The 16,565-nt window shown below is 38.6% G+C and overlaps 1 protein-coding gene across 1 annotated transcript in view; it reads right to left on the reverse strand.

The window, feature by feature from the left end:
- Positions 1-977: 977 nt before the first annotated feature.
- Positions 978-16,565, reverse strand: part of TRPM6 (transient receptor potential cation channel subfamily M member 6) — a gene marked incomplete at its 5' end in the record, with an annotated part of 71,561 nt that continues 55,973 nt past the window's right edge. The window contains 8 exons of the mRNA XM_040580501.1: positions 978-2,141; positions 3,054-3,160; positions 8,446-8,497; positions 10,449-10,654; positions 11,194-11,276; positions 11,540-11,826; positions 14,137-14,202; positions 16,459-16,509. Of these exons, the coding sequence (XP_040436435.1) occupies positions 2,020-2,141; positions 3,054-3,160; positions 8,446-8,497; positions 10,449-10,654; positions 11,194-11,276; positions 11,540-11,826; positions 14,137-14,202; positions 16,459-16,509 (974 nt within the window). The remainder of the gene's footprint in view (positions 2,142-3,053; positions 3,161-8,445; positions 8,498-10,448; positions 10,655-11,193; positions 11,277-11,539; positions 11,827-14,136; positions 14,203-16,458; positions 16,510-16,565) is intronic.

Here is a 16,565-nt window from a genome sequence, read left to right on the forward strand (position 1 = left end):
AAAACGTAAAGAGAAACAAAATGTGCTCAGGTCCAGCCTGGCGTGGAGTTTATTTTTCTGTCTAATATATATGTGTTCAGAATTCAGAGCAATGATTGAGGAAAACAACACTATTATAGGGTAGGAATTATATTATCCTTGGCTTTAAAGACATAATTATGTGTCATTTAATTTAACTGAATGTAAAGGCACACTAACTTTAAAGATCCTAACATTAGAGATCCTTTAAAGAAAGTTCTGTCTTTAAAGTATATATGTATCCATAAGCACATATCTCCATAAAGCCAAATTTTAAGATAATAATCACTGGTAGCAGAACTACTACCTTACCAGCAAAGAGATTAAAATTCACCATCATTCTGTAGAGATGCAATTAAACAATATCTTTCACAGGCAAACTAAGCCTTCCGATAAATTTAATTGCTTCCAAAAAAGCCAAAGGGACGAATATTTTTTGCAGACTTAATAGTATAATCTAATAGAGAGAAAGGTAGGGGGTTTCCACAAAAATAATCTTATAAAACTATTTTTAAAAGATAAAAAGTAAGAAGAATCTTTTCAGGATGTTCTCAGGAACTGAAGACATCTCAGCTGAACATAGTGTAAGCGATTACTTCAATGCCATCATCAATGCCATCATCAATATCATAATCAATATGAAAACTGGGAATGTATAACTTCCAATTCCTATATGTAACTAGACAATCTTTAAATATATCAAATGAATGACAGATCATAAAAAATATCCCCTTCTGCATTAAAATTTACTATCAACTGTGGTGGAAATATGATTTTCTTATTCAAGTATAAAGTTTCTGTTGACTTAATCTTGATGTTAGCTATTTCTACTCAATACAAAAGTACGAAGTTACTTTAATGATAGATGTGATCTGTAATACAACACTAGTTGTATTAGAGAAGTTTCTGATGAGCACTTAATTTCAATCTTTATTCTACAAAAATCACACTGAACAGAATTGATTTTTCTGTTTTATGAACTTCTGAAATCAGATGACATCAATAGAAACAGATGCAAACGCTGAAAAAGCATACATATAATTGCACCACTGTTAGACAAAAGTCCTACGTACAGCCCAATATTAACAACAAGAAGTTACACACCAAATGGAACATATTATTCTTTGTGACTTCTAAAATCTTTGTTGCCAACTACGTTAAAACATTTTGAAGCTAAAATATTATAAAGAAAGGCTAGTCCTGTTTAAAAGCTGAACCACACTCAAGGTTATTCTTTCTATTTGTATTAAAGATTATAGATTTATCAATTTCATCAATTCAAAATAAGAAAAGTCAACGATGCTTGTGGTTTCAATAATCTAACCCTTCACTGTTCAACTTATTCTTGGTATGTGAAAAGAATTCAAGGTGAAGTTCCCACAAACTTTTTCACTCTACCTGCTATATCAGTGACCATTGTTTAAACCACTAGTACATTACTCATATATTCTTGGTTTGTCTCTGCATCAAAATCAACATTAAAGAGAAAGTAATTTCCTGGAAAGTCTCCTATGCCCAAGGAAAAGGGAGCACTGGGCTGACTGAGCTCTGCCTCTGAAAATGAATTATTTGTACATGTGTTATTTATATAACAAACATGTGTTATATTCAGTTATTTACTAAAGAGCAAAGAGAGAAACATAAAATCACTCCACCTTAGAAATACGCTTGTCACAGTCATTTTCCTAATTTTCCTAAGAAAGCACAGTTTGGAACCATAATCCACATTTCAAAAATAAAAAAAATCACTGGCAATTCACTGAACTGTATGAGAAAGACCAGCACAAGAGCATGGAATGGGAGTAAAGAGAGAGAGAGAGAGAGAGAGATAAATACACAGACAAACTTTTTTTTTTTTAATCCTTGCCTATAGGGATTGTCAAGCGCAGACAGATGCTGCACTCAGGCACCTGCATTTTGTTCTTTTGGACTGACCAATGGCAGTGATAAGAGGCAGGTTTCTGAGCACACAAAACCTGGGCTCTGCTCACAGCCACTGCTTCACAGCCGTGTATCATACTCCAAAGGCGCATCTGCATCACCAGCTCCTCTGGTGCTTGTCTTCATTTCTGTTTCAAAGGCTGGACCAACCCTTTCCAGTGTGTAGTCACTTATTCTCAAATCTATGGCAAGAAAATAAATTCAATGATGTAGCCAAGTAAATGTTTGAAAAGCACATACACTCCAGGCAGTGTCCAACCCGGCAACTGGTGGCAGTCTGTTAGCTGTTCCCAGAAGGAAGAAAATCTGCAGCAGGACAAATCAGAGCCAGGTGGATGAGAGTCCTGGGGGGACCCAAAACAGTGTGAGCTGATATGCATGAGCATTCCCTGACCGTAATTCATTCAGCTGATCTTCCCATCTATTATCTCTAGCCGCCACAGACACAAATAATCAAAACCAGTAACACTGCAGTTTCTGTTTCAGATTCAAGCAGCAATTATTACTCCTTGTAGGCACTGAAAGGAAGGAGCTTTCTCCTAGAAAAAAAAAGGTGGGTGGAAATTCATCCAGAATAGCAATCTATTTGGGGTTTTAAATCTGCCTTGCATCAAACAGAAGCACATTCTATCAAATCTAACATGAACAACAGGCAATCCAGCTGAAGAGAGGTCAGGGCTGCAGTGCATAAGACACAATCCCACAGCCCGGAAACAGCCAGTGAGTTTTTTTCCCAGCTAATGCATTGCCAATTTTTTGATTGTTACTCCTTCTCATTCTAAAAATTATTGCTGATATTATCTGTAGCGGTGACCCTAGAAAAACAAGCTACCATTTTGCAAAGCAAAGGAAACAATTCAACAGATACAAGTTTTCATGCTGAATGCTAATATCAAGTTGACAGGCTCCAACCTTACACGATTGCTGGGCAAAAGAGCAGTATTTTCATACCTGGCTTTGCACAGAGGGATTGTGCCTGCTATAATCTTTCAGCTCAACAGAATTTTGGTTCTTGTTTTTATAGCAAGCCTAGGCCTTTACTTTGCACTTAAAAAGTTATACAAAGATTAAAAATTAATCTTTACTTTGCATACCAGGAAGTTTCAGTCTCCTGCAGCAAGAGTTACAACGATGCTTTGTGAGGAAGTTTCTTATTGCACCTTCTCCTAGGTTTGCTGGTCCAAATACCATCTTCCCAGATCTAGAAGAAATATTATTAAATAATCAATGAACTCAAAGCAATTGTAGTGGAGGGAGATGATAATGTTTCCTATTTTTTGGATCAAAGATAACAGCTTTTTGTATAAAGACAATCAAAGCTTAGCATACATCACAAGTTCCTTAGCTCTGGGACAAGAAAACTTCCCACACTACTACTCTTTCCTGCTGCATCTCAGAGACGCTCTAAAGGAAGACAGAAGAGATGCAGCAGTTCTCAAAAAAAATTTCAAATGAAATTTGGCCATAGTGACATTTAGACAATATAAGCCAGAATCTGCGTGACTCTGTTGCAGCCACCACTCATTCTCATCAAGCAAATGGTTTGGTTCTGGTTTTGATGGTAAGCACCTAGGAACAAAGCAGAGCTAGCAAGGACTTACTTCTACCTTATTTAAGAACAGAACACCAAAAGCAGGCAGAGCCCTAGTTACATCAATATGCAGCACAGGAAAAAATAACACAGTACACTGCTGACAAGCAAGGCTTTAAAATTTATTGGCTTCTCCCTATGCTCATTTCCATGTGTCTGCACTCTGGCCAATTCAGCAACATTACAGAAGATCCATTTGTGGAAGTGCGTTGCATATTCTGAATGAAGCTGCCACAATTACAAACAGAAGCAAGCTATATCCACACATGTATTAGAAGTACCACATAATTCTAACAGATTCTTAATGTAGTCTGAAAGATCAGTGTTCATTAATTTTAATATTGTTTCACCATTATTCTCAAGAATTGAATTGACATTCTAGACATCATGGAACACAGCACACAAGAAACACTTCCAAAGAAACTTTATGAACGCTAGTATTTTATTTTAATGATATGCAGAGTGGAAACAACACATTTTAAAATCTGAAAGCAATTACAGCCCTGAGAAGCTATAGAAAAAGATTTTAACTCTCTCAAATCAATCTGTAATCCACACTAACAAAATATATTCTTTCTAAAGAAAGCAGTTTTCAAATATGACGCTCTTCCCTTTCACACAGGAGAAAAGCAATGATTAGCCAAAACTACTACAGAAAGCTTAGTACCTCTTTAATTTCTGGCAGACACTAAAGACTATCCATCTCCTGGATCATCTGAACGACTCATCTAATCAGCCTTTACTGCAAGTTAGTGCATCAGACAAGGAAAGAAGTTAAATATTATTTAAGTGCCATATATACACTTTAAATGACATGATGCTATATAGCCATTTCTATTCCTTGGTAAAATCTGGTAAAATGCCCTTAAGAATAGAACATACTTAAGTATCTGCTTGGGCAGGCATAGGAAATTAAGAATATTTCAGTAACTCCAAGGCTACAGAACCACTCTGATACTTCCCCTGATCTGTTATTCCATGCAAAGTGCAGAAAATAGCATGAGACAGACTGATAATTTTCTTACACTATTGTGAGATAAACAGGGGTACTGTCTGCAACATATACGAAGCAATCTTTTTTCTCTACCCATCACCAGCAATGGTTCAAGAGGAATACTACATTGAAATTTGGAAAACTATTTCAAGAAATATGGGGATAAATTGGGAAAATAACAAGAATGACCCGCAATCTAGGAATCATGACATACATGAAAAGATTACAGGGTAGGCTAAAAAAAAAAAGAAAAAAAATTAAGTAGAGGACAGTCTTTGAGCTTGTTGAAACTTTTTTCTCTGTGTTGACAGTAGACAGAACCAGAAAGAAATGTTTCAAGAATGAAATCAGGAAAAATCTTTCAGACAGTAATGATAGCAAACTGTTGAAATCAAATGGTCTGGAAAGTTTTTAAGGTCATCCTTGGAAGACCTTTAGATTTGTCTGTACAACACCTGTAAAGCCAGGAATGACCTGGCAGAAAAGAAGAACCAGCTGAACTCTTCGGGCCCCTCCTAACCCTACAGGTGTGTTATAAACAGGACCACTCTCCTGGCTATTCAAGGTCTGATTTTGTCTCCAAGAGAAAAATAGTGAACCCAGCTTTCCTATTTCCCAAGCTGGTGCATTACTGTGAGCCAATGGGCTTAAAAAAATTAAACATGTTCCTCCTTTTTGTGCAGGACCTTACCTAGCAGTTATGCTCCATAAATGCCTACCAGAGTATACCAGACTGGTTCTGACCAGCAGGCAGACAATACAGACTGCGCTGATGCAGAGTGCTCCTTACAGTCTAGAGCTACAAATGCTCAAAGCTGACGCTGACACTTACAGGGCTTTACTGGTGGAAGGTAAAGGCCTGTGGGGTGCTTTATGGCAAGTAGCACCTTTCCAGGGAGGTGCCCAAGTCACTTTATTTGGTATGTTTCTGTAGATTTAGCTTGCAGTTCACCTCTTTCCGTTGTGCAGGTTTCTACAGTTCATGCAGATGTTTTGTCTACTGGCAGCAATTCAGCTGTAAACTGCTTGGCTGGAAGTGCACAGCTTAGTAAAATTCGATAGATTTTTTTCTTCGAAACACATGCTAATGCATAGCCTCAGAGAATGTGGTCTCCACTCATTTCTAAAACCTTCAGCCCAGTCACTATCTGCTTGAGAGCTTTCAAAAGGGAGAGTAAGAGACCTAGCACCTCTGACACCTCCTTTTCACGTTTGTAATGAGATTTTTGACTGCCAGCGCCCTTTTTCTCACCTCTCTCAGCAGGCCTAATGCATCAGTTCTTTCCAGTTTGAAACTCAGCCCATTATTTTCCTCATCTCTGAATCTGCTCTGCAGACACTCTGCACCTAGTGTCTGTGAAAGCTTTACCTGCATGGACTTTGTTGTGGATTTGGCAAGTAGTACATGCTAAAAAGAGCATCCAGACTACTGCTTATAAGGCAAACCTTCCCAACATTTTGGCAGTACAGGAGTCTGCAGGGACTCCACTGTGTCACAACCTTGCTGCTGTGCCTCGATTACTTCTGCTTTTAAAGGAAATCTTTCCGTGAATATTATACCTGTATCATTTTATCACTTCATACGTCCTATGCACTGCACATAGGAAGATCTTCAATTAATGTTAAATATGCATGAACTTACACCAATTTACATCAGCTCAGATCTGTCTGAGATGTCACAGTGTCAGGCACACTTTCCAAACAGATCTGTTATTTGTGTCTTGGTACCGTATACAAAACTAAGCCACAGTGCACTATTGCAGAGCTAGAGGTCACATTTTGCCATTACAAAGTCCACTTCAAGACAGCATGCAGGATGCACGAAAGAAAAGACTCATTACAAGATAATGACATGAGCCACTAAATCAATGGAATTAAAGAAGCAAAACATAAATAATTTAACTGTAAGTAGTGCTAAAATTTGAATCAGCTCCGTCAGTCAGATGCCATCTATTTTCTCCTGGGCTTCTAAGAGAATGTGAGCTCAAAGCGACTTTTAAGGCAGCACACATACCTCCAAATGAAAACTTAAAACAGATCTTGCTCCTGCCAGAAATGTTTCACTTGTGAGCAACTGAAGGTTAAAGCAAAGACTACCTTCACATTGTTACCATTATTACTATTTTAGAAAGCATTTCTTAGAATTGTGTATCAGCCAGCTGCTTACAGAACCCATCCACAATTTCACTGCTTTATTCCTTTAGATCCCTGAATCAAAACAACATAGTTTCATTACTTGCTGTTCTGAAGATTTCCCTGAACATAAGAAAATCAAGCTGGTATTGATTAATTAATCAACACTTGCTCTTTAGCTAGGAGTTGACTGTTTTGCAGATGATAAAAACAAAACAACAAAAAGTTCTGAAAATAAGATCTTTGTGATCAAATTGTAGTAAGCATAACAAAATTATTTCATAACAAAAATAATCCAGAAGTACACTAATGGACATATACCTCAAGATAATGTAGATAAATATTATTTGTATGTTAAAGAGGATAACCTGAGTGGCCATGTGAAGTACTGTGGTAAATTGCTACAGTCTTCAATAGTAACTACTTATGTACAGTAACAGCTTATGGTACCACAGATACAAAAACCCCATTTGAACAGCAGCAAACCACACTTTTATAGATCTGTAGCAATACCTTAAAAATATTTGCTAAAATCTAATTAACAACTACGTGACTGACCTCTCTGCCTCTCTAGCTTAAGCTATCCTTGTGCTTCTGTCACGGTTGTATGACCTACATAGGGCAAAGACTTTGTCATTGTGAGGTGCTTAGCATACTTTTGATGTTGCTTCCAAAATAAATATTACATGGCCAATACACCTACATTCATAATTAAACATTCGTACAACACTAATACAGTCATTTATTGCTAATCTTATTAATGAAATATTAATAATGGTCCCAGAACTAAGAGCCTGCAATTAACTTGTTCTGAGTTCTAGGCAAGTCATCTGATATTTCTGTAGTTAATTGGCCTTTGTATTAAATCAGACTATTCATACTTTCATCTTCCTTCACTTCCAAACACGAGACACCCCTTCAATCAGATGACATGAACTGAGGAAGAGGGAGCCAAGTTGAGCACAACACAGCTGAGGAGCAGGGATGCCAGGGCACAGCTGGAGAGATGTGTGGGTTTAGGAAGACTCCCCAGAGGACACTGCAGGACAGCAACCATCAACACCACTGCTTCTCCTCCTGCTACAGCAAATACCAGCAAGGAGCAAGGTTGCAGAATGAGAGAATGGCCATGGTTCTGATTCTGAAATCTGACGTGTGAAGACGTGCTTCTGTGTAGCCCCTCTAGTTTTATTAAGTTTCCACACATGATTTACCATCTCCACATCAAGGCTCTGAGACCGTAATGTGCAGCGTGCTTAAATGCACCACTAGGACCTATGGGACAGATCAGAGATCCACAGGCCCTCTCCTCACCCTCTGAAGCCACTGTGGCCACATATTCTCCAAGAAACAGTGCCCCACCAGGCAGGGGAAACCAGAATGCCACATTTAAGTTACTGAGACCCCTTCAGTAAAAATTTGTGAAGAGACTTGCAGAGGCTTATGTCTCCCATTCCTGCTCTCCCTGCACAGCCTTGAAGACTCCTGTGGCTCCCAGCACAGCAACACAGACTCTCCCTACCTTTCACAGACTGCTCACTCCATGTTGAGAGCTGGGACATTTACAGCTCCTCAAGTCCACAGTCCTCCAAAGCACAGTGGAGGACGTGTTCTCTCCATTGCCATCATATCTTCATCCAACCCAAACACCATGTGAAAAATGAAAATAATTAAATCTCTCACACAAAACATAAAAAACCACCCTAAATACACAGACTGTTGGCAGAACATCTGAAGTGAAAGATAACTTCATCAGAAAGAAACCTACTTTTTATCTTCAGGTTTAATCACAGATGGATCTGTAAGGTTTTCCCCAACACCTACAACAAAATCAACAGTGTAGGTTACAAAGGAAGGTAGTCACAATTTTCTAATCTGGCACATAACAAAAACCTAATTTCCATTTTCTTTGTAGACCCTGAAGTGTCATAATTAAAGTGGTCACGAATTAAAAAGAAAATGCTGTAAATCTGTTAACTATTAGCAAACATATAGAGTTCTTATTACAGTCTTGATTTCAGTTGCTTTGAGGTTTATTTATATATAGACAGAAGGGTTATGCAAATGCACTAAATATTATGCTGAAGTTCAACTAACTAAGCAAATTGTGACCAACCATAACACTGCCATTTAAGTTGGAATAAAGTTATTAATCAGATGTGGATCTTACTGATATCAATAGATCTACACTCAGATACTCATTCTCTGCAAGGTAACAAACACAATAAGCCACAACTCTGTGATGTGCAAATGCTTGGGTCTGTTATCCCTTTTTGTCTTCTCGGTGACCATGGAAGAATATTAAATAAATAATTTAATTTTGATACCTGAATGATGATACCGATGTTGCAGTTTTCCCCAAACTGATGACAAACTACCATTTTGCCAAAAAGCTTTTTTCTTCCGAGGAAATCATTTGTGCTTTTACACTAATGAAAAAAGTCTATGATCATATGATATGCAATTAATTTTATTTCAAGATGCCACCAATGGTAAGTTTATACCCTGTAATGAAAATCAGTAAAGTTCTCGAAATAGCATACTGTGACTGAAATACCCCCAAACTGCAACACTCTTCAATGAAGGTAAGTTCAATTGATGTAAATTAGACATGTGGTAAATCAATTAAATAATTAAGTTTAATTAATTATTTATACATACATTATGTGTGGTGTATATGTCTGTGGAGACAGCCATAGTATAAATTGTGCTATGGATTAATTCTATTAGAACTCCAAGAGCAGCAACCCTTTTACTCCAGATTACAGAACTGCAAGATAAACTATGAGGCTAAAACTAGAACAGATTTCAGTTTGTTTGAGATGGAAACTGAAGCTCCAGTCTTGATAAGATTTACATAGGTGTTTAAATTCTCCATGTTTGAGCCAACACAGTTGGTTTGGAACTGTCAAGAGTTGCATAATAAACCCAAGCAAACTTCAGACAAATTCCAGTAGGCTATGGTGAAGACACACTTACTCTTTCTGTATTTTTTTCATGTGCAGTCAAAACCAAATGAAGGCAAGGATGGAATTATAGGTATATTTTGTATAATAAGCATGGCTTTTTGTAATTCATAACTTCTGGATGCTATATAATTTAAATATGTTAAGTCTCTGTCTACCCATACATATTTCCCTTGACAGAAGTGGCAAACAATAGTGTTTGTACTGTTTGACGGGTGATGTTCATCTTCTGAACATTGTCAACTGTTTTATCTCTTTAAAATATGCCATGTTCCCACTTACACATGTACAGTAAAGTATCACATGCTCTTTGAAGGAGTCACCATACTTTGTGAATAGCATTCAGGCTTGCAGCTTATGTAATCTGCTTACAGATTTATTAATATGAAAAATAAAAAAATACAAAGAGCAGTTCATACTCTTCTGACAGATACACACATACAATAAGTGTGTATATACATGGTTACACTTGAATCTCTGAATTATTTATATATCTTAATAAAAATATCTTAATTTTGAGTACTTTTTTGGAGCTAGCTGAAATGTTCCTGCACTGTTTATATAACTGCTTTTTTGTCCAGTAACTCAGCCTAGACATATTTGAAGTCAATTTATCTTCCCATTACACCTACATAAATCTAGAGTGTTTCTGTGGATACTCATTTATGCCGTACAATAGATATCCAGGGGTTTCTTAAGCTTTGCCAGTATGTAAACGACAAAAGAATTTGGCCCACTCATCAGCATGATTTGAGAGAATTGCTTTTCATTTTGTTTCAAATAGTGATCTCGTACTAGCATTCACCTTGCAAATCCAGGACAAGGAGCTCACCACGGGTGTACACATAGGTCCAGTGAGAGAAGGCCAGCATCAACTCTTCTAGTAAGTTGCTGGGAGTAATTTCATCCCCATTGTTGTTGTTGTATTTCCGAAACTCCCCAGTCATGTACTTCTCAATGGTCAGCCACTGGTTTGCTGAATGGCAGTAGATGAGGAAAACTTCCAGGAACCTGAAGATATAAATGCTGTCTGCCAGGAGCTGGCAGGGTAATGAACACCCTCACAGTCAGCACACAGCATTATGCAAAGTAAATATACACAAAAAGGAGTCCACATCTTCCCTATCTGAAGCATTTTGAACAGCAGGAGGTACCAAATGTTAGACAGCACAAAAGCTTTCTTGGTTTGGTAACTCTCAGAACAAAGCACTTAATCAGGAAGTACAGTTTATGGACAAACAACATAATCTGATTTGCTCCAGCCCACTGTAAATGAGCTATATCAAACTGTCTTTTGTTAATTGTATGAAAAGCAATTCTTGCTTACATCTAATGAACAGCACTATGAAGCTTATTTTGCAACCACATGTAGCTATAAAGACAAAATTCAAAGCTGCCTACCTTTCCTCTTAGAAAGTTGATTAACTGTCATTAGGCAGTCTAAGCAGCAGCTATTTCTATCCACAATGGGAAAGGAGGCTGCACTAGACCTGGGACACAGCTGAAAAGAGAAATCATTGGTACATAATACTCAAAGATAGCAATTTTACCTTGGAGTATAGGGAATAGTATGAGGCTTCACTCGATTGAAGGTATAGATTAACTTCTGGGCAGCCCGTTGCTGTTGGATCTCCTGAAGAAAATAACGTTATAAACTTCACTTTCATTTTCATGAAGAAAGGTGCCATGAATTTGTCAAAACAAATAAACAAACATACACACATGATTGTATACTGTTTACAAACGGGAGATATATCTTGCACAAAACCTTTTTCCTTTCCAAAAGGAACCATCAAACCACATGCCAACCACGTTGCAGACGTTCACATGTAAGCAGTAAAACATTTAAGGCACATGAGGCTAGACCAGTCAGTGTGCCTTCAGGTCTGAACTCACCCTCAGGCAGAGATGTAGCACTGTGCCATCATGAAAGATTTTTTCCCAAGTCTGAACCACCTCTGGCAGAAAAGACTTCACAATAAATACTTGTCCCAGCTTCAATATGTCATTCTCAGACCAAGTACAAATGACCTTCATGGCCCTCCGCAGACCCCCATCCATCTCCTCTCGTGACAAGACCTGGATCATTGCAGCCATACCACGCTGGGACCAGGAAGACATGCTTTTATCAAGGTTCATAGGTGAACTTTCTTCAAGTCGATAGACCGTCACTTCCTCTCCAGCTTAAATACAAGGAAGTTTTGTTAGCAGAAGTCACACATTGCAGAAACAGAAGAGAACTGCCTTTTGATTTTGTGCTTTAAAATAAAGTACTACTTCACACACCTTTGTAAGCCACACTTTAAAAAAGAGGTTTTTATCATTACTGTTCTTCTGTGTTAAAACATCCCCAGCCTAAACTTACACTACTTACTAGATACGTTCTGCTTAAGATCTACTGTGATAAGTGGCCCAAAGAGCTTCTATTAAGTCTCTAAACAGAGATGAATTTAAGACCTCCATGAGACTTCCACACAAACAAAGCTCATTCTGGTCTGTGTAATCAATCTCATCTGCCACAGTTTAAGTACTTAAAGATGGTTGAACTTTAAAAGTATGTAATTTTAAAAGGTTGCCATTTTATCTCCAGTGTACTAACTTCCAATATCCCAAGTGTGGCTTCCTCTGTTTATGCACTTACGTGGAAGGGGAATTTTTAATAAGACTTGGTTTAAGTTAATCAGGATTCATGGAACACTCACAGTATTTTCCTTGTGACTGTGCTTAACAATAAAAAAAAACCCAAAAACAAAACAATGAATTAAGGCAAACAAACACACACAGCTTGTAATAGTTATCAATTACAGAATTAAAGGGCTGGAAAGTGCCACCTTTTGAGGCAGACAGCTGAGTTGTTTCAAAAGCAGTGACTTGTCCATGATGAGCCAGGGAAATTATACTGAAAAGGACATGACTTTCCTTGGAACAAGGAATCCTAGGAGAACAAGCTAAAGCAAATTTACAGGAAGGTTACAGTTTTGATGTTTTAAACTAAGATTTGTCTTTTTTCTAGAAATTCCAGTGTTATTTGTACTGCACAAAATTCCAGATGTTCTGCTCCTGCTAATAACATTTTTCTGAAAGCAGAACAAATCTGGTGAGCTTTAACTCAGTTGCACTCTGTTTCCCTATATAGTTGTAATAGCATTCCTCTCTCACAGCATAAACAAGGCACCTTTCTGTTGCCGTCATTTCCAAACTAATAGAGAAGTGGACTGATTTTTTAAGCCTGGCTTTCCTTCTTGCAACTCACATTATTCGCAATGTTAATTTGTCGGTAACAAGTTTTTACTGGCAAGTGTAAGGAGGTAACTACATCTGCAAAATGGCAAAGAATGGCATAAAGAATGACAAACTGGATTCAGACTAGTAGATTTCCTCCCTACTCCTGAGCCTACCTTCACCAGTTACCACAAATGTAGATGCTGTCAAACACCATAACTTGCACACATTTTAATTTAAAATAAAGCAACAGAAAAGCCAGTGTCTTATATAAAAGGCAGAGACTTGAATAAAGATACTATAACTAGACATTTTTTAATCTTACATGAATTCTTCATTTTATTATCTTTTGACAATTTAATACCTAGAAAGGTGTCTCCTGGGATCTTCAAAGATTAGAATGTTCAATATGCTCATAGCTATATTAATTATCTGCAGCAATCTGGTCCCAAGAAATCCTATGATGCTGCAAGTATCAGCAATTATTTGCTGTGACACAAAATATTCTACCCATTGAAAAGAAGACACCTAGATCTCAAGTGTCTAGAGGCTGAGCAGCTTCTGCTGCTGTAAGCCAATACTGCACACTACTTTCAGAACTCTTCCAAATGATTTATGTATTATTCTCTACCACTCTTTAGTTACAGCACAGGGGCTTTTTTCCCTGGTACACTACAAGTCTTCTGTACCAGGTACAGGAGTAGTGCCATTTCAGCCAATACATGGATTTCTTCTTGATGGGATATCCTATACATATATCCACACAATATGAGAGAGGGAGAGAGAATGCAGGTATTAAGGTTAAAGGGAATCTTTTTGCTGTCTTCAGCTATCCTAATGACAGGTACAGTGACGAAGGAGTTAAGACTGATCTCTGAGGCTGACAGTAATCACATGAATGCCAACAGATACAAGCTACAGTAATTGAACCCTCCACATATACTGGGAAAAATACTAGGTTCACAATGAAGTCAGTCAAACACTGGAAGAGATTGTCCAGCAAAGCTGAGCAATATCCATGTACAGATATATTCAAAATGCAACTGGACAGGCCCTCAGCAACCTGATCTGAATTGGCTGGAGAGGAAGCTAGAGTAGATGATCTCCAAATTCCCTAAATTACTGCATGACTACAATTTGATTCTGGTTCATCTCTGTTAGAGAGAATTGCTGAAACTAATCCAAGAAAATTTCTTAAACACAATCTTTAAAAGGATAATGCACTGAATATTTATAAAGCAAAAAAACATGACCAGGAAGTTGGTACTCACCAAAGAGCTGGACCGGTGTAAATGGTATGGTCTGGGCAAGTCTCATTAAGTTGTTTCTTTCAACAGCTGCAAACAACATAGATTTCACTGCTATAATGAATAACCAGCAAGCTGGCTGAGTTTCAAAAGCACCTGGCAGCACTTTATGGTAGTGTACAAAGCCAAGGAGGCTGCAGTGTGTTCCTGTGTCAAATCTGATCACCATTCTACCCAGCCAGCAACTCTCCTTTGCACGCCCATGGTATCTCACGAGCAGTTATTCTTTTTCCCATTCATTGATCCCCCTCCTTCCAAGGAAACAAGCTCTCTGAGACAAGCCCCTTGCACCCTAGCAAGAAGGACTGCTTCTGCTAACTCTTCATCCTCCTCTTTCCACCAAGGGCTGTGGCTATCTCCTCCTGCTGCTGGCTCCAGTGGAGCAACACTCACACTGTGCCAGTGATAATGTGTTGACCCCAGCTGCCCTTACTGCCTCACGAGGCTCAGAAGCACCTGGGGATTTAGCAAGGCACAACAGGAAAATACAAGCTTCCCCTGCACAGAGCACAGTTTCTTCATCTGGGCTCCTTGCCAAACATCAGTAATGTTATTATAGGTCCCTAATTGATGGCTTATTTCTCAGGCAAGCACCTCTGAAACTTCAGAGCACAAGCTAAGTATTTATGGATTTGCCGCCACACTGACAGTGTTATCAGGAAGGGGGAAAGACGTGTAAAGAAAACCACAAAGAGAGTAAGACTAGAACAAGGAGGCAACTTGGATGCTACAGGCTGACTGCCTAATTTCCCTATCCAATGGCTGAAGACAAAACTCGCATCCAAAGCAGAGTGAACCACAGGAGAGCTGTGGTTCTCTGCAGAGCAATTAAAAGGCTCTTCCAGAGCATGGACACCACCTGTCCCTCTTTTTAAGATTAATTCTCTGAGCAGAAATTAATTAGAGATTATTTAGCCCAGAAGGAGAGAGCAAAGGGGACCCATGCAATGTCAGCCCAAGAATCAGTGTTATCATTTCAGCAGATCTGCATTTCTGACTCCACTTAACACTTGCTTACATATTCCAAATTTGACAGACATTGGTTAACCTGCCGGAATAGTTCTGGGGCATGGACTGAAAATCAAGGTCCTCCCTTGATGCCTTGCTATGCACATGCTCTAGTCACAAAATTAGCGCACAGGAGTGACAAGGACATGAACAGCAGAGCTGCTAGAACTGTGCTGTCTGTCAAAGCCTGCCAGCACTCACTCTAGAGACTTGCAAAGCAACGTGAAGTGGACTTGCACCAGCTGCTGAACTTGAGTCAAAGCTCAAGTTCTTTTGGGTGTGCCAAGAGGCAGCACCACATTTGCCTGCACAATGTGACAGCAAAAATAATGCATAAGACATATATGCTGCAGGATTTTGGTACCTAACTTTTGGGCATAGTTGGCTAAATTGTATCCCAATCTTCCTGAGGAAAAAAACCTTACACTGGAGACCTGGAGACACTTGTCAACTCATGATTGAAATCACTCTCATCTGTGCTAAAAAGTCCTACATAATCTCAAACAGCATGCCCAACGAGAGCTAAATTAATCACTGCAACAATGCCACGGTGTCAGAGAAATTACTCCTGTACACTGATTACAAACCAGGAGGTGTTATTCCCATGAAAACCACATAGGTTTTTTGAACTTCAGGAGGCTGCTAATGCTTCTGGTTTCCCCAAGGCTTCCCTTTAAAGGAGGCCAAGTCCTGTGGGCAATAGAGACATCTACTGGCAAGCTCTGCTCCGTTCTCCTCCGGGAAAAACTGAAGTCCAAGCCTTGTGGGAACATCTGCATACTCAGTTCAGGAAAAGACAGGACTGCAGGCAATTAGCATTCAAATGATTTATTCCCTGCCAGACTTCCAGGAGTTCATAGGTATATAAACACAGATTAAGTAGTACAGGACCAATTAACTGAAGGAACGAGCTCCAGAAAGTACAAAGGAGGACGTGGGAGGCGTGAGGGTAAGTGACAGCTATAAACAAATGAGTGCCTCTCCTGCCCCCCAAGGAATCGGAGCTCTATTCATTGTTTCCACTGATATTTTGAAAGTTATTATCTACATTCTGCTCTGGATTTGCCAAAAATACCCGGAATGGAGCAATTAGCAGCAAGAAAATAATTCATAATTTCCTCACTGGAGTGTTAGGCATGAATTAATATAGAACCTTCTTAGCAGTGGACAATTGTGCAATTCTTCAAAATTAAAATCACACAGGATGACAAGGGAGGTACTAATGTTCTTTTTAATTTGTTAAATTACTCAGATATCATTCTGGTGCCTCCTGCTTACCTGAGTAGTGATGATGCAGATCTTGAGATGTTTTCAAGCAGGCAAAGATATCTGAAATAATGTTTAAAGGATCATTACGTTAATTATTGTAGCAGACGTAAATGCAT

This window comes from Falco naumanni, chromosome Z (genome assembly GCF_017639655.2).
Source record: "Falco naumanni isolate bFalNau1 chromosome Z, bFalNau1.pat, whole genome shotgun sequence".
Taxonomy (NCBI): domain Eukaryota; kingdom Metazoa; phylum Chordata; class Aves; order Falconiformes; family Falconidae; genus Falco; species Falco naumanni.